This window comes from Chelonoidis abingdonii, chromosome 2, assembly GCF_003597395.2.
Source record: "Chelonoidis abingdonii isolate Lonesome George chromosome 2, CheloAbing_2.0, whole genome shotgun sequence".
NCBI lineage: Eukaryota > Metazoa > Chordata > Testudines > Testudinidae > Chelonoidis > Chelonoidis abingdonii.
In genome coordinates this window covers 179317402-179336539 of record NC_133770.1, presented here as the reverse complement: position 1 = coordinate 179336539, position 19138 = coordinate 179317402, and the positions used below count along the sequence as shown (strand labels likewise).

The window sequence follows — 19138 nt, the reverse complement described above, 5'->3', positions numbered from 1 at the left end:
TTTACTGTGTTATATCCAAATTTGTGTTATATTGGCTCACATTATATCGGGGTAGAGGTGTACTACTAAACCACTTTACAGGGTACAGTTTCTCCCCCCGCCACAAGCATTGGTCCCACTCACAGAGCAATTTGTGTAAGGTGTCAGAATTGTGGCACCTATTCCTGTTTGTTCTAGTCTTCTTCTAGGGCCAGATTTTGTCACTGCAATGGGCAGAAAGAAATGCTGAAAAGATCTTTACCCTGAGAAACACTGGAAAGAGTTGGTGATAATGAAAATGTCCTAAGACAGTTGTTCAGTCACAACCAGGGGTCCGGAGTCCCCTGGGGGGGGGGCACAAGCAGGTTTGAGGGGGTCCATCACAATAAACCAGAGAGCAGGGCCAGCATTAGACTCACTGGGACCCAGGGCAAAAAGCTGAAGTCTGAGCTCTGCCACCTGGGGCTGAAGCTGAAGCCCAAGCAACTTAGTTTTGCAGGGCCCCTGTGGTGTGGGCCCTGGGCAATTGCTCTGCTTGCTACCCCTAATGCCAGATGAAAGATCTGGACTGAATACAATCAGAATACCCTTGCTTCGATCTTTGACCATTTTTAGAATCTGAAAGTCAGAAGTCTTCACTGTTTGATTGTGCTTTTTTTTTAAAATGTTCACATGGCCTCACACTTCCAGGTTCCAACCAGAACTGGAAGCACTGGAATTAGAAATGGCCTGAGCCATGAAGTTCAGATCTGAATCTATATTTGGAAGGGTCTGGAGCTGCAGTTTGGTCCATTATAATGATAGAGTGCAAACAGAATATTCAGATACAACTGAACTTCCCCAAAATTCAAGGCTATCCAGAGGTGGTTTGGTTTAGGATAATTTCTAGCTGGAACACACGAAACCCACTGCTCTTGTGTTCCAGAAACAGAAATGTCAGATATCTCACAGAAAAGCCTGCTCTCAAGAGATTTTTGACAGAGGTGCAGATAGCTCTGAACTGTTAAACATGGATCTGAAATTTTAAACAAATCAGAACTCTACAATCTGTTTGATTTGCATGTTGGAAATTGTCATATAGTCATTTTCAAAGCAAGTTTTACATGTGTTATGGTCAAAAGTAAGTTCAAGACAAGACACTTCATACTAGCTAAGCCCTAACCAGCATCTAGACCTTGTTTACCCTTAGGAAAAAGTAGGAGATTCAAGTACGATATAAAAAAAAAACAACCCAACAACCACAAACCTTTGTCAGTATGGCATGGGAGTGAAAATGAAAATTCCTCCTGCTGCAGCTCTCTCAGTCCTTGTACTCTTGAACTTGTCACTTCCCTTCAATCCCGGTGCTTTTCCAAGGGTGCTTTTACACACTGACCAAAATACAAGCAGCTCAGCTGCAGGCTGACCATTATGTACAACAGTTTCCATTCAAGCACCATGAGCCTACAGCCCATCCATCCAACCATCCCCTTTTATTTGCTGCTATTGCACTAAATCAAAGATACAAAAGACCTGCCTGACTGATCGTTGCAGGAACAATGGCAGAATTCTACCCTCTGTCTATTGGCAGTATTTCTAGAGCAGCCATTACCACAACATTTGAATGTCAGATACTGTATTAGCTTTTTTGCCTTAAATCCAGTTTAGATTCAAATATCACTACTGGAGGGAGTTTCTACCACTTCCCTTGAGAGACTATGTAAAATCTTGAAAGTATACCTGTGATGTAGGGACTTCAGCTTTCCCCAGCAGTCTAGAGACCTGATTCTATCCTTAATTCTGCCATGAAATCACTTTGGGACCTGACAAAAGACAATTTACCCTACAGTGTCCCTATCTGGAAAGTAGGGGTAATGCTGCTTATCTACCTCTGTTAATCAGTTTGAGGTCTATGGATAAAAAGGTGTTGTATAAATGCAATGGGTTAATTGCATGTTAGTATTATTGAATTAATAGATCTCGACATCAAGAGTTTTTGTATCTTACTCTTGATTTCATGTAATTGCTCCTAGTTGTTCTGACTCACTTAACTCTAAATAATCCCTTTTCCTTCTAGGTGACCTTCAGACCCTTGTAAACTGTCATACCTCCCACCCTCTTACTTACTTTTAAGCATATTGCTTAGTCCTCTTCCATTCAGGCCATGGGGAAGTGAAGGGCTGTTCTTTTTAAAATGATGCTTCTCGGGAACTGCTGGTATAAGGAACTGCATTATGCAGCACTCACTGCTGCTAGAGTAAAACTACTTAATTATATTTACTCATTAGGAGCTGGGGGATTTCAAAATCAACAGCAGCCCTCACATTGTGTATATCAGCCAGCCTGCAACTGGCTGCTGAAACAGGGGTGGGAGGAGCTGATTTGGGAGCAGTAATTTTGTGGTGGGTGGATCTGACTGAGGGGTAGTAATTATGGTGGTGAAGAAGTGGCTAATCTGTGGGAAGAGGAGCTGAGTGGAGGGGTCCTTTTGAATGCCAGGATGTGGGTTGGCACAAGCTCGCCCACTGCTAAAAGCCCCTCCCCCAGCCTAGGGAGGAGCTACTGAACCCAGAACTGAACCACGTTCGGGGGACAACAAAGGCAATAAGGGAAAGAGTGTGGGGGTGAAAGGGCCAAAACTAGGGACCCAGAAGGGGACACCAAGCAGAGAACCCCTGAGTGAAGGGGTGGTAAGAAGACATGACATGGGGTTGGTAATTTTGTGGTGTAGCACCTGAGTGGCTACTTTGTGGTGGGGAGAAGCTAGGTGGGAGCTGGTAACTACAAGCAATTGAAACCCTTAGGGTCACTGTGTTCAGTGTGGCTACACAAGGTGCAATGCAGCAGAACATCTCCATGAGCTGCTTGTGTTTTCTCCCTCGGCAGAGACAGGCTTTCAGTTTGCATTAGCCAGAGCCAGCACTAGCTGTTTTGGCACCCTAAGGCTACTGCTACCTGAGGGTAAGTGGGTCACATTTAAAAGGAAAACACTCCCCCTAGAGAAGCTGCCCCAGCTGGTAGGAAGGTGGCCAGGTGGGAGTATCATCTAACAATTAAATGCCCTAGGCAGGTACCTATGTAGCCTACCCCAGCACTGGCAGCAGGTCCCCCTCTCCCTTAGGGGAAGATACCTGTGTAATCCCCCAGGATCAGGTGTATGTTATACACCCCCCATTTGGGGCCTAGTCCAAAGAGGGGCTTTTTAGGTCAAGCTGTGGAGCTTGGTGTTTTCAGCTCCTGGGTTCAGTCCTCAGTGTGTTAGCCAAGATAGCAATATGCACGCTCTACTAAGCTGAGCCAGAGCTCAAACCCTTGCCTAGGCAGGGGTGCTGACAGATTCGCACCAAATGTGCCCTCTCCCTTGGCCTCACACCTTGAGCCTCACACCTGGGGTGGTGAGGGCAGCACTGCCTACAGGGCCCCAGGAGAGGGTGGGGATGGGGAGGAAAGGGTGGCACTGCAAGGGCACTGGTTTGCCTGGACAGCTCCCTTATTGTCTGGCGGGGGCAACCCTCTGCCTGACAGGAAAGCCCCAGCCCCCCGAGGACGGAATAAGGAGCTGGTCAGAACAGGACCTGCAGCATCCACTTCTGTTTGTGCAGCCCCTAGCTCTGATCTGCCTCAGGCCCCAGCCACCGCCCTAATACACACAGTAGAAAAGAAAAAGGCAGATCCAGCAGGCAGGACCTGGTCTCCCTCAGGATTCAAGGCAGGCAGTGTGGCAGAGATTAACCAGCTCAGGAGCCCCTCCCATCCTCATCCAGGTGACGTGATAGGGGAGGGATGGGGGAGACTCCTGAATCCTCCGCCCACTCCTCACTGCAGGGGCCAACCCGGACAGACCCAGCAAAAGCCAGTCTCCCACTCCCGCTGCTGCAGCGAGGGGGAAGGCGAGGAGGGGGGTTTCTTCAGTGCTATCCCCACCCACGCAGGGAGGGAGAGAGACTCTTCCAGAGCAGAATGTACTCCCACTTTTTCCCCCTCCCTTCTGTCTCCTGGAGCCCTGCAAACCTCCCCACAGCCTTTTGGGCCCCTTGAATATCCTCACTTGGTAACAAATCGATGGCTAGATCTCTCCCTAGCCGCTCCTGTTGCTTCGCAGGAGAGAGGGATCGATGGATAGACAGGTTCGCTGTTTGCAAACACCTCCCTCACTGGATCTGCATGCCTTAGAAAGTATTATTTTTGCATCTTTTGGCTAAAAAGAGGAAACACACGCCATGCCCCTCCCAGCTAAAAAAATATTGGACGCTTTGTGCCAGCAGCCTGCATCCCCAGAAAGCCCCAACTGTCCTGGACAGAGATCAGATTTAATGTTGGGGTCTAACTACTTCTCCTTTCCCAATCTATTTGCCAGTTCCAGCCCCGTCCATTATGTAACAAAGCAGCAATGCAGCGGCATCGATTCAGGAAGCACAAGGGGCAGGTATTTCATAATACGGTAAAAAAAAAAAACCCAGAAGGCTGGAGAGCGCGTTAAAATCATGTGGAGAGATTATTCCAAAATAAAAAGACGCAGGGGGGAGCAATTGCTTAGGGCAATTTTGCAGCCCACTCCTCAGCAATGCTCTAAGTAAAAGCAATGCCCTCGGCAGAGCACTGCAAGTGATTTGAGGCTGTTTCTATACCAGGGCTATTTGTTCTGACTTAGCTTAGGCTCAGCACAAAAGAGCCAGGCCAGCCTGCTGGCAGCCTGTTCAAGGCCCAGCTTTGGCCCCCACACTGTCGCCTGTTGCGCTTGAGGAGCCGGCCAGCCCTGCAGGGTGAGGACAAGCCCGCGAGGATCACAGCTAGAGGTCGGTGCGTGCCATACACACAGAGTGTGAGGCGGGAGGCTGGACGCAGCTGTTTAGTGGGGGAGAGCGCGGGGGAGAGACACGCAGACGCCAGGCTTAACAGCAGCTGCCCTGCTTGTCAGGCGCTTGCTGCAGCGTTTGGCCATGAGGACGTGTTGCTAAAGATGGCAGGAGTTGAGTTCCTCGCGGGCCGGCTCCTTCTGGGGGGCTTTGGTTTGTTGTCGGCGCTGTTGCAGGCGCGTGGAGAATCCAGGGCTCCCCTAAAGTCCTGCGGGGTCACACCAGCAGCCAGGGGGAATTTCACCTGGGGGAGGAGATTTCGAGGCGATTAATGGCAGAGAGCGGGCTAAATCCAGCCTGGGATGCCTATAAATGGCGTTTCTCCTTCCAAGGTGCACATAAAAAAAAGAATCCGTCAGTGTCATTCCCCCACGTCAGGGCTGGTGGTGGGCGTGAGGCTGTACTTCCTCCGCCCCCTGCTAATGGAGTGAACCATTCCCAGCTCTCCCTTCTCCCTCTTTCTCCATCTCCCCCTCGTCTGCAAGGTCTCCGCTGCTGGGAACTTGTTGGCAATGCCTGTTTTTCAGCTTTCCCCCACGTTTTCCAGAGTAACTATTTAAAGATCTGCAGTCGCAAATGGTTTTACTAAATGTAGGATGGGACTTAAGTTGAACGGCAGATATATTTCTCTGATCCTTGCTGTACAGATAGGTAAGTGGACCGCCAAATTGTGTCTCAGGTTGTCTGCAGCAAACCCCATTTGATGCATGCAGAAACGGGATGTCTACATAACCTGAAATGATTGGCATGATTCGTGGCGAAGGGACCAGGCTGTGCACTCTCCTCGCCCGCTCTTTTTAATGGCATTTTCGTGTTTATTCAGGATGCCAGGTGCTGAAAGAACAGCTTTTCGTCGGGAAAGGGAACGAATTCTTGTTCCTCTTGAAGCACCTTTGCTCTTCCTTATTGCAAACCAGACGGACGAAATGCTCGTTAATGGTTAGGTTGCTTTCCTTTTCCTTCCCTCCTCCCCGGGAACGATTACATGCATATTTCTTTCCAGATATATGCCACCGACAATTCAGTGGTTCCAATGCTAGGACGTTTATTTCTTCCCTAGAGGGGCAGAGAGAGATGAGAAATGGAACAAAATGGCTAGAGAGCGGTCAAATTGGAAAGTTTATTTGCAGGCAACCAGGGACATGCAAAGGGTCGCAATGCTGTCTTTTGGGATGTTAGGGCTCTCCCAGCTGCGGTGCAAGTAAACAAAAACAAAATCTAAATCTTATTGCCTGAGCATTAATTTTGTGTATACACTAAAGCACAGGTGCAAAATGCCTATTCTTTGGGAGTTACTTAAAATAGCGCAGGTTTCCCTCCACCCTGGTTTGTGTGTGTGAGTGTGTATGTGTGTGTATATATATATATATGTGTGTGTATTTCTTCTTGCTGTTGTTTGGAATTTTGTTGTTGCTAGGTTTGTTTGTTTATTAGATAAATTTTGTTCAATGTTTCCGACTAAAATATTTTCACAGTTACAAATATTAAAACAGCTTTAAAGTTAAAGCAACTTCTTTCATTCTGCATAAGGAACTAATAACCAAAAAAAACCCAAAAGAAATTCCCTAGCATTATCCAAAAATGATCTTGGCTTAGAAAATAATTAAAACATATCCTTTATCGATACATTGACAGATTACAAGAGAAACCCATGAAAAGATTTTCTGCAAAGGAATTCTGTCATAATAAAAATGCTCAGATTTGCTGCTTAAAAATCATTTTGCTCTGTCGCTTTCCTTGCTAGCCGATCTCTGCAGCATTGGGGCGGGGGGACCGTGGAGAAAAGGCAAAACGCGATGAAAATAAATTTCGCATCGATGCGGGAGGGGGGAAGGAAACCCTTGAGACGAAACATTGAACTCGGGAAAATGTGGCTAGAATTTGCAAACCTCAAAATTCATGTCATTATTTCAAACAATCAGAATAATTTCAAAGGATGCTGAACGCTTTGCAAAACCATTTTTTCAGGACACATGGCCTTTTAAAAACGACATCTCTTTTTTCAAAATGTATTTATTTATTTATTTAGAGATTGAGGAAGATGTGAGGATAGGAAATTTTATCAAGAGAGGCATTTATTCGCCGTGAATTTTGCATGTTTTTGGCACTTTATGTGCACTAGATCGTTCGAAAGCGTGCAGGATTTTCGAAAGTTCAGCTAAAACCAGTGCTGCAGACCTCAAATATTACTAAAGTGTAGATATTTTGGGGATAGTGAGGAAAGGAATGAATTTTCGGATCTTATAGTCTCTTCGGAGAGCAGTTTGGTTTTATTTTACTCCGAAGAATTTATTACTGCTTTGAAATGAGGTGCCACCTCTGTTTTGTAAAGAGAATAAATGCCACATCCAGTGTAGACGTGTATTTACCTCTTCTGGTGAATTACTGAAGGGTTCGTATGAAACGGAAGTTTGTCGCATTAGTTTGATGCCCCACAAATGTGTGTCCATCTTTGCACCAATGCCTTGGTCCTTATGAATGGCTGGAAGCTCCCCGAACCCACTGACATTTTGACAAGAAAGGTGGCTGAGGGAGGGAAGCGGGGGTTGCAGGAGCTTGGAAGGAAGGTGAGACAGAAAGACAGATGATGCGCGGAGTAGACGGAGCTAAAGAGCGTGTTAAATGTGGAGAATAAGCAGCAAAATTAAGGAATGCCAAAAAAAAGGATAAATGATGGATGGATCCTTTCGTCCTTATGCGTTGCAGACGGGCTACACTTTCCCCTTTCTGTTTCAAACGACCTAGTTCAAGAGCAATCCCATTGCTGTGTAACTCGAGAGAAACCCTGCCTCGTTTCTTAAAGCACAGATGCCCCCCAAGCCGCGGACAGCGCCAGCATGCTAACACTGCAATTAGCTGTACGTCATTTCGCTCACGCGCCCGCGTGTGCTGCGAGCAGGCCTCTCCTGCAGAGCCCGGAGGCAGGACAATGGCACTCACGAATGATTATTGTTGCCATCGCATCTTGGAGCCCGGGAGGAGTCGATTCATGGGGCAGATCATTTGTATTTTTAAGAGTGACTTGTAGCATTTTTCCGCTGGGAAGTGGCGTTTTCGCCCTCCTCTTTCGCTTGCCTGAGTATTAATCGCGATGGCTTTTATAGGACTTTTTCTCTCTCTCTCGGGATGTTCTCGGCTCTGCTATTTGTTTGCATATTTTGTACCGTAGCCAATGTCTCCACCCCCCACCCCTCCCCGCGTGTTTTGACGTGCGGGTGGGCGGCGGTGGTGAGGGGTGTGGTTACTAAATCAGGTTAATGATGAATCAAACGGGGAGGGGTGACGGGGTTTCTGAGTTGAAAAGGAGTCTTTTGGAGCCAGCCGTTTACTTGATAATTTGAGCGCCTTAAAAATAAGCAGCCACGCGCCCCACGGAAATCTCTAGGGTAGAGTTTCTTACGGTTGCAATCCCAGGCTCCCAACCAAGTGTGTGCCCCCAGCGCTTGGGGCAGGCTTCTGAAAGCAGGATGTGAAAATGGCAACTCCCTTAACCCGATTACTGTAGGCGGCTAAGATGTACTGCATGAGGAGGGAGAGCAGCTGAGAGCCCTGAGCTCTGTTGTTCAGGATCAAGCCAGTGATCAATTAAACCAACAAGCCTCTAATTCCCTTTCATTTGCAGCGGGATTGATAGGGATAAATAGCCCGTATGCTAGCGAATCCCAGCCAGTCAGCCAGAAATTGTATCTGGTGGCGGTGTTTTTTCAAACAGACAAATCAATTGAGTGAGTCCTGACCATGCAGGCAAGCAGAAAGCCAGAGAGAGAGAAACCAAACCACAGTGACACCCCCTACTTCCCTCTGCACCAGGAGAGAGAGGCTAGTATCTGGGAGGGATTTTGGAGCTCACATCATTTTAAAGATATTTACAAAAAATTTTCCCAGCAAGACTTGTTAGCCAAATGGGCTCCTTCTCCCTGGAGCTAGTCAATTACTCCAAGGAGGCACAGAGAACAAGACTGAGTTTTATACAGACCTTTATTAGACGACCAGCTGGATGGGTGCCCTCCCCAACTAATGCCAGAGGAGTGACACCCCGAGGCATAGCAGTTAGTACATATATATACTATTATTTACCTCATATCAGACCACAGTGATACAGCATATTTTCCAGGGGTTTGCAGACGTGGGGTACATAAGTATATTTGCCTGTACATAGGTCTATTTGCCTGTTGAGACACTTTAAACATTCCACGTTGTTCTTTTTGACCAAAGTACTTAGCAATGTTTGACATAGGTTATGAAAGCAGGTCAGAGAATCATTTCACAAGCACAGCATGAATTATTTTATCTATCAGACAGACTGGCTTCGCCTTGCATGAAAATCCACTCTATCCCTCAGCACTGTGTGGATTTCACTGCAAGGGGAAGAGATCGAGAGGGAGCACCTTCTTCCCAGCGGGGTCAGTTTTGTGTGTGGCTAGAGACAGAGCGCCTCGTTGATGGACTCAGCTTTAGCTAGACAATTTTCAGAAACTTCTAGCCCTATAAGCAGTGTGGTACATAGAGGAGCTGAGGTGAAGTGAGGTAAATGATGCTCTTGTGTCTCCACGTCGATCCATCTGGCTATGGACATGTCCAGAGACACGCAGTCTGACATATAAACAACAGGCGTCTCTCTGGCACCAATCTAGCTGCAAAACTACGACATAGGTGAGAAGTAATTTCACACACACACTCACCCCTAGTCTGTGACTCTAGCAATCACTCCATCGGTGGATTACACAGGAGGGCATTTTCATGGTTTTTTTTTCAAACAGTGGGAGCGTCTCAGTGTGTGCCAGTGAATAGTAAAATCCGAAAGGTGCAACATGGGACATATAACCAGGAAAAAAACTTTAACTGTGGAAGAGTTCATTTATCTTACTAGCGACTGCAACCCACACACTTTTCGTTCCCACCCCACGCTGTTGCACCATCGGAGGGAGAAATATATGTGAGCCGTAGCCCTTTGCGTGTTTTGTGAATGTTTTCCTCTCAGAGAGGTTTCATTTTCCGCAGCTATTTACCCAGTTGACACTGAAATAATGAAGTGCCCTTAACAAGAATGTCCGTGTGTGTATAAACGTTCGGAAGCAGAATGTTATAACAATAAAACGCTTCCCGGGAAAGGAAAGAATTAAATTGAAAATTGCATTTAATAAACAACCTAACGGTAACCCGGACAGTAGTGGGCCACGCTACTGTAAACTAGATTCAAATATCCAAAGGAAACGCGAGAGATGGAATAAGAAATGACGCGCGCACCCACAAATCAAAGGCACAAACCCACTTCCTGAATGCCTTTGACTCTAACCCTGTTGTTCTCAACACACTTGCCCTCATTCAAAATTAATCCCGTCTGCTGGTGAAAGTGCCCGAACAGGAAAGCTGGCTTTGTGCGCTGAGAAAGAAGCAAGGCGGTTTGCAACCTGGTGGGTGCACAAGAATGGCAGATCTTCCTGTCACGATCACGACTTTGATCCCTCGTGTATGGTGGGGGGGGGAAGGGGAGGCTGGGGAGGGGTTGAATGTAGCTCACAGACATGTGGGGGTTGGGTGCTGTACAGTGTTACTGTGTTGGGATCTGTCCGGGCTGATGTGGTGCTGATCTGTTCCCCAGCGTACCTGGTGCAAGCGGTGAGAGCAGCGGGGAAGTGCGATGCGGTCTTTAGGGGCTTCTCGGACTGTTTGCTCAGGCTGGGCGATAACATGGCCAACTACCCGCAGGACCTGGACGACAAGAGAAATCTTCAAACGATCTGCTCGTAGGTCTTCCTCTTTCGTTGTTATTCCTCGTCCCGGATCGCCAGGGTTACATTCAGGGTGGTTATTTGAAAAGAAAATATCACTGGCCGGCCTGGAAATCCCGCTCTGATGGCTGCTGTGCGTGTCCCTCTCTGCGTAAAAAGAAAGGGGGTTTATGGCGCTGCAAGGCGCTGCCCTGTTTTCAGTTGTCCCTGCCCTGAGTTGGCCTGACCTCCGTCCTTTTTTCCCTACAGTCTGAAGCACCAATCAGAGCAAAACTGTACTCCGAGGAAAGATTTAACCTGCGCTCTAACCGGGCCATTCCGTTCGTTTCCCCTCTGACTCTTTTGGCTTCTCTTTCCTTTTTCTTGCCCTCTGCATTTTTTTTGTAACGCCGATGGTCCCTTCCCAGTTGATCTGTTCAAAGCCCCAAGTGTGACATCCAGCGTTAGCTATCAATGCAAATAGTCATTGACATGGGTGGTGCCGGTGCTGATAAAAATGAAGGTCGGAAATCCAGCACCGGGTTGGCAACATTTGGCTGGTACTGGCTCTTCTTAAAGATCGCTTTTGTTGCGAACGAATTGCCTAAAACGTGATCGTTTCTGCAAACCACCTAAGCAGCGAAATCCTAGGGCCACGTTTATTCTTTGTTGACTCCCCTGATGCTTTATTTCTTGCGGGTCGCGTTCTGATGTCCTTATTCTAGAAATGTGAGACTGTTTTTTAAGTCAGCCGCTAAGCAACACGAGTAAAGAGATCAGAATCTGGCCCCGGAATTAAACCAAATAAATTAAGATGACAACAACACAATCGAATAGACAGAGAAATAACTATAATAAATGGCACCTTGCTGCCGTATTAGAGAGAGTGATTTCTCCACCATCATTCAGATCTAGTTAGTTTCATTTTTAGAGTTAATCACATGATTGCTTAATAAGGTGTGGATAATAATTTGGTCTTGCAGAAGAAATACTGGTCCCTGAAGAGGGACTGGCACTGAAATGATCTCTGCAGGCTGAGACATGGGGATGGTTTCCCTGCCAAACTTTCAGTCCTTGTGGAAGGAACACTAGGCCAAACCGGGCAGGTAGTGCTTAAGCACAAGTTTCCGTTGAAGTCCTTGCAGAGATTTGCTTAGACTCCAGACTAGCGCCTGCGTAGGGGTCCATTGAATAAGGAAATGTGAATCTTGATTTATTTCGCCCACATTAAAAAAGCGTTGTCTCCCATTGCTGACTCTTTTCAGGGGACATCTGAAGGTTGTTGGTGAGACTAGGAGGATAAGAGCTAAAGTGCCAATGTCAATTAAAGGGTTCTTTGACGATAGAAACGCACCGTTTGCATTTTAATTTAATAAAAAAAGAAATCCGTTTATAGAATTTCCCTAATTGCTGTTTTCCTGCATAATCCTGAAATATCCGGCAAAATAGCCATATTTAGAAGCCAATGAGGTGTCATTGAAGTGTAAAGTCTTTTCTGAAACATAAAAAAAGGAGTCAGAAAACAATGTACATTAAACGGAAACATTTTTTAAATCAAGACTTGTTAACCCAAAAGACAATTGTTGTGAAACCCCTGTGGCTTCTCTTTCTGTCTATATATTTCTGAGCGACAGTAGGCTGCTACCTGCAGCGTCTACAGTGCCGGTACGTGGCTGCAGTGGCCAGCTGCAATGTACCTGCTGTGCTGCATGTAGAATAAATGCATAAAGAAGGGCCCTAGCGTTCTAATGGGAAGTCTTTGTCCTGTTCAGGAGTTAGATTCTTGTCCAGTGCCACCGGCCTGCGCCTGATTTCTGTAAAGGTTTCTCTCCCCCTTTCTCTGTGCCAGTATGTGCATTGAAAGAAGATGAGGGAAGATTTAATTTTCCTTTGGGAGATGCAATTATAGCAGAAATACTGCAAGAGAGGCACACTCTCAGCCTTCTTGGCATCTCAGTATCTCATTATTTATTACAAATGTAGCAAACACTGGAGTCTACAACCAGTGTAGAGTGCTCATAAATTAGAGTCTGCAGGACTGCTTTAAAAAATAACCGAAAACAGAGCGCCTGCCTGGAAAAAAACAAACAAACCAGAGAACAGTCACAGAGGCCACACTGATTTTGCATAACTGAGACCACTACACAGAGATCTGCCAGTCTCCTCTGAAATGAGACAATCCTGCTTGGAGTTTAGATTTAGCCTCGAAATCTGATTTTGGTTTGAGTGAGAAAATGGGAAAGCAGTTTAGGAATACTGGAAAATTTTCCGAGTGAGTCATTTCTTATTCTAAACACAGAAGGATCATGGGCTCTCTTAAATCACTGGACAGACATCACCTTTGTCTCCAGTGGGGCTTTGGATCAGGTCAGGATTCTGAAATTCAAGGCATACTTTCCCTGTCATTTCAGAATCACTGACCTGGCGCCTGCTCCAAACCCAGTCGGCATTCTGCAGAGAGGCGGCTGGTTTTCTGTGCAGCGAAGGCTCGATCTAAAGCCCTCTGGAGTCGGTGGAAGGTTTTCCTAGGTGGGATCACCAATGAACGCGGTGCTTTTCTTTGAAGTAACTGCTTCAGGATCTTTAAACTTTGGCCGATTCCATCGCTCTGGAAAAGTAAAATCAAAGCTCACCGCACAATAATACAGTTCATCAGCATCAAAAACAAAGAACACTCTCCAACAATAATCATGCTAGGCAATAAATAAGTCTCATCATAATCATTCTAGCTAAGAAACATGCTCCTTAATAAAGTCCGACAGTTAAGGAAGGTTAATAATAGGCCCCTTTGCTTTTTGTGGCTATTCCTCCCCTGGAAGATGTCCATCTATTCTGTGCATGCAAAAGGCGCACCTCCTGCCCCCGCCTATGATTTATGGAGCTATGCGCTGGACCCCAGCCGCTCTCCCTTCAAAGGCAGAGATTTCGATTTCTGACTCCTTGCAAAAGCCTAAAACAGAACGTTAGCGAGTAAATACAAAATAAGCCGGGTGTAGCCTCCTTGCCCGTTCAGAACGGAAGCAAGCCGCCTGCTTAGGGGGTGGTTGGGACTGGGCGGAACTGAGATCGCAGCCACTCCGGAGGAAATCCTGAAACAGAGCTGTTGCCTGAAAGCTTGATCCTGCTCTCATTGAGATCAACGGCCCCACACCCACTGGTTTTAACTGGGAGTAGGAGCAGAGTCTCACTGCAAAAAGAGCCGCTTGTGCGCAGGGCTGCTGCTTCTAAGGTTGCAATTCTGAAGGCAAACAAGGGCCAAGGTTTTCAAAGTGTCACTGTTGATTTTAGGTGCCTCAGTTTTGCAGCGCCCAAAGGGGGAAACTTCATGAAGGGGGCCCGATTTGCATAACTGGGGGGTTGGGCACCCAAACATCAAGGCACCCGTCATCGCTACACATATTTGAAGCTGCTGGGAGGGGCGGAATCAGGAGCAGGGCTGGAAGGGGAGCGTGCGGGGGGAGGGAATCAGGCGTGGGGCTGGTATGTTGTTGGGCTCTCTTGTGTAGCTAGTGACCTGGCGCTTGTCCCCTGTGTTTGCTCCTTCCCCAGGTACTGGGATGATTTCCACTCCTGCACCCTCACAGCCCTCACGGATTGCCAGGAAGGCGCGACAGATCTTTGGGAAAAACTGAAAAGGGAATCCAAAAACCTCGATTTTCAAGGCAGTTTATTTGAACTATGCGGAGGAAGCAACGGGTCAGCTCCTTCCTTACTCCTCCCTGCCTTCCCCCTGCTCCTGCTGGCTCTCTCTGCAGCGTTAGCGACCTGGTTCTCCCTCTAGGAGGTCTTTCCTGGTAGAACACACATACCCACCCCCACACACACTCTCCATATACTGGATTTATAGAGGAAGTGTCCATCCGTTTTTTGGGGACCGTTGTGATTATCTGTGATGATGAAACATCCATATAGGATTGTGGAAATGTTCTCTCTTTATTTTGTGTTTTATTTGCCAAATGTTACCAAACAATGAGCAACAAACAGCCAAAATCGGACCTCAGCTTTAGTGTCTCTTCAAATAAAAATAGCAAACCCGAGCCCTTTGTGCTAAAGAATCTCAGGAACGGCTTTGGGCCACCTAATATTAATAATCTTAATAAATAATAATAATAATAATAATAATAACAACAACAACAACGAAAGATGGGCTCCTCTTATAATATGAAAGAAAACGATGAGTTGAGAAAAAAGGCACTGGAAATGAATCCAAGATTGATATCCACGTGTGAAGCATATGGTGAATAACTCACAATCTATCATCTTTCCTCCACAGTCGCTTGTTTTTTGGTCATTCCACTGCAAAAAAAAAAAAAAAAAAAAAAAAGTTTTTTCCTCGAGGGGAAAAAAAGAAAGAAATGGACAGTTAAAAAAAAAAGGAAGGAACGAAAGAGTTTGTATCTAATGCCTGAAGGATTGAATGCTGCTAAGATTGCTGAGAGTTTAGCTTTACTTGGTGTTGTCAAAGCATCTTTCCGAGTTCACTGCCTTTAATTTCCCTCCTCCTCTCTTGTTTTAGATGTTACACATACAGTAAAATACCTGAATATCCAACAGTATAAATCACAAAAGGGGGGCTTAAATGTAAACCTAAAAATACAGCATATTGATTTTGACAAAAAAAGAACCTTGATTTTAAAAGAAAAGATGTAATTTAAAAAGAGTTTATTATAAAGCCAATTCAGCAAAAAAAAATTTGCTACAAGTATAGAAAGAAGTATAAAATAAAAAGTATTGTTTGAAATGAGGGTGTCGTTTTATTTGTAAAATATGCATGGTATATATCTATTTAACTGGACAGGCTTTTAATGTAATACCGCTAAATGCAGAGCTGCTAAATTAATTAACATCGTCATCTTGGTGCAAAGAAATATAGAATTGCTAAACTAATTAACATAGCCCTTAAAAACTCATGCTATAAAACTTTCCCCTAAAAAAGGACACAATACTCCTTTTCTGAAGCGTGGGGCTCATCTGCTGTGACTGCTTACAGAGGGAACCAGCCCAAGCCAGCTAGAGTGAGTGCCAGATTTCAGTGGGAACCCGGGGTGCCAGGGCAATGCAGGACAGGCTCCCAGGTGTAGCATTTTTGCATTCGCAGCAGTTTGTCAAAAATCCATCGGGTTAGCCTTCCCTTCGTCACATGCGCGGGTTTTGCTGGCACAGCAATTGCTGGCGGCTTTATAGGCAGACGATTTACAGCTATATTCTTTACATACGTATTTAGTGATTTCTTTAAAAACAATAAACCTATTTTGCTGAAAAGGGGACCGTTTATAGCTATGGAAGGGAGAGAACGCAACCACCATTAAGATGCTGCAAAAGAGGGACAGAAAGCTGCTGCCTGAGATCAGATGAGTCCTTTCATAATTAATAAGACAGCTCAACTGAAATAGCCAGGAGACTGGGCCCTATTGATTTAGCAGCAGAAGCTGCTATAACCTTGCCTATTTATAGGATTTTGATGCCTTTATGGAGAGGTAAACATCAAGGAGTAAAAACATCCTTTCTCCCTATAAGACGACAGTCCTGCTGAGAGGGAGGAAGCTGAGGGGAAGGGAAGGAGGGGGTCAGAGTTTAATTTTGATTCTGCAATTCTAGTCATACATATTATTCATTCTGGTGCGGGAGGGGAGTGTAATAATCCCCCTTCTCCAATATATCATTATTCTCTCTCTGTCTCCCCAAAGGTCTGTAAAGTCTGAAATGTAATGGGTAAGCAACAGCAAACGTAACAGTTCATAAATCAAACAGTGGGTTGCAATCCAATCTGCATTTCCCAAACGTATTGAATCCCAGCAACAAATGGGCCCCGGAACTGGAGCCAGCCGCCTTTAGCACTGGAAGCGATGTTGATTTTTAATGATAAAATACATTATGGGGGGTGGGGGAGAGAGAGGAAATCACCAATCTATGCAAAGCTCAGTATCATTTCGTGGGCATTTTTCCACCCTTCCCTTCCATTCTTTCCCACATTGGCACTGCCAGGGAACCGTGGGCTTTCTGCGAATGGCTTTTCCCAGTTGATCAAAATGTAGATCACTATTAAAAATAATCATGACATCACACGTTGCTATTTTTTTTTTTTTTAGCACAAACTAACAGCTGCAAGAGAGGGATGAAGGAAATGGGAGAGTTCAGGCAAACCCTGCACTGCTTTAGCACCCACTAGAGTTCCCACTGAAGCGAACAGCAAAACTCTCATTGATTGCAGTGGGAGTAGAATCGGGTCCTTCTTCGGGCCAAACTCCCACTGAAATTTTGCCCCTGTAAGGAGGATGGGTCTTTTTTTTACTGCTAGTAGTTAAATCTATTTCCGTCAGGAGCTAAATCCTGCTGGCTTTACATGCGGTCAAATCCTGTTAGCTGTAGCAAACGCACTGACTTTCTATCCTAAGCAGGATGTGGTCATGTGATTCTAGTTTAAAGTCCCCACTCCTGTAGTTCTTACTCGATAAAACTTCCACTGAAATAAATAGATTGGATTCCATTGAGAGACAGAGAGAGAGAGAGAGAGAGAGGTTTTGCCTGTATAAGGACTGCAGGACCAAACGCCAAAGATGTGCCATTCTATGGCAGAAATACAAATTGAATCTGGATTAAAAGGCTTCTTATTTCTTTATATTTCCAGATTTTTTTTAAACAGTAGTGGCTTAACTATATAAGGAAATCTCAAACTCTTTGGTAAGGGGGACCGGTTTCCATCTCAGTACTGCGTTCAAGAGATTTTCGAATGATAATGAATGAATAATAAATCATCTCTCTATATTTAGCAAATACACAAAGTAGTTCTACATGGCGACGAAACAGCAGACAGAGGGCTGGTGAAATAATAAGCATGGTTTTTGAAGTTAGTGAGCCAATGAGAGACTAGGATGCTGGGTTATTTTATTTGAATTTTTTTTCCTCCTGGGGTATTGCAAATTGTTTCGATTTTAATATCAATCTTCTTAGAATTTTAGAAGGGAAAGGATTTGTTCAATAGAAGCAAAATCTCATGGGAAATCTCCCATTCCGGTGTTATTCCAAATGCACCAGCATGCAGATGTGCCTTTTTAATTGACAAATGCCTGCTTTCAGAAATCACTGTCTAATGACAGGGTAATTCCAGGCAATAAGATGAACAAGGATGCATATGTTATACATAAATCTACATTGCATCGCCTATATTTATTTTTTTATACAAAGCAAGCGGGCTATAAATAATGACTTACCCAGCTTTCTTTTCTATAAATGTATAAGCCACCCACACAACCTTCTGACAGAGAGAAGAAACAACAACCCAAATCAGAGAGAGAAGACTGAAAAATAAGCTAATAAAGAACCACCAAAGGCATCCCGAAGTAGCATAGAATAAGGAATGAATTTTAATGACCATGTAACTATTCTTTCAAAATGGGATCTTCCCCCTGCTGAAGCCACTGGGAGCTTTTGACACTGATTTCAGTGGGAGCAAGATCAGCCTGTAACTTCACAGCCTAGACGGTTTCATTTGTTTTCCACTTAAAAGTAAAGAAAAGGCCAGGTGCAAGGTGAGGAACTTCCCCTCTGATTTTCCAGGGATGTCGCTGGGAATAGCTGATGTCAGTTAAGGTGAGTAAATGAGGAGATGGAAGCTTAACTGTCTTGAAGATAGGGGAGGAACTGCAGAACTGGATTTCAATCTCTTAATATTCTTATTGTAGCTATTTATTATTTGTATTGAAGTAGCGCCTGCATTTGCACCAGTCTTTTGCTCCACAAATATTTGTTAGTTTCTTACAAAACAAACTAAAAATTAGGAGGTGGGAACTAAATTTATTTGACACTTTAAAATATAAATATTTTACATAATGTGTTAACAAATGTTCTCTGGCTTCACTTAATTACTGATTGCTAATCAAAACCTTGCTCTATGGAGCTTCAAACAGCACAATATAGTCTCAAATTATAGTGGCAGGGCTAAAGCCTTCTCAGTGTTTAAGGTTATGAAAGTGTAAAGGGTCTTGAACTTCCTGGATGTTATTCTTCTATTTTCTCTTTGATTTTTAATCCAGAAATGATTGTACTGACATGTGTTTCCAGAATTTTTCTCCTCAGCTGTGTCCAAATAGCACAGGAAAATAACTGACCCAAACCCAGTGAAAAGGACTAAGCAAACCAGGTTTGTTTAACCTCGTCTTTCTGTGCCCACCAGCTCGGGAAAGCTTTATGTTTATGAGAATAGAAGTGATAAAAAGAGAAGACAGGAGAGACCAAGGAGAAACAAAGCCATGCTCTCTGCTGCACTCGTCCCACTCCTCAATAAGCAGATTGTTTTCAAAGCTGCAGGTGTCCAATTCTCCAGAAACCTCACACCAGTTTCCAGCCCCTAGGCAAACAGGAGCTGGAAAATTTAACAAAGGCGTTCAAATGCTCATTCAAAACTGAAAGGGACAGAAATAACCCAACAAGTGCCCTTCTTTGTTAAATTGGAAAGAAAATGAAGTTAGCAGAAGCTGGGGCCACTATTTTCATTGTCAGAGCAGATCTGCAGGCCCTAATCCTGGTCCTAGTTCAGTCTGTGAGCAACATCAGACCTGCAAGCTGCTGTCCCCTAAGACTCACTGAAGCTTGTCTCCTTCCTTATGAATTCTG

At 45.0% G+C, this 19138-nt stretch overlaps 1 protein-coding gene across 1 annotated transcript; it reads left to right on the top strand.

Moving 5' to 3' along the window:
- The first annotated feature begins 5224 nt into the window (after positions 1-5224).
- On the top strand, positions 5225-18074 carry NRN1 (neuritin 1). The gene is made up of 3 exons (XM_032773064.2): positions 5225-5465; positions 10417-10561; positions 14075-18074. Exons 1-3 carry the CDS (start codon positions 5411-5413, stop codon positions 14304-14306), a joined length of 432 nt encoding a protein of 143 aa, XP_032628955.1. The 5' UTR covers positions 5225-5410; the 3' UTR covers positions 14307-18074.
- The last annotated feature ends 1064 nt before the right edge of the window (positions 18075-19138 follow it).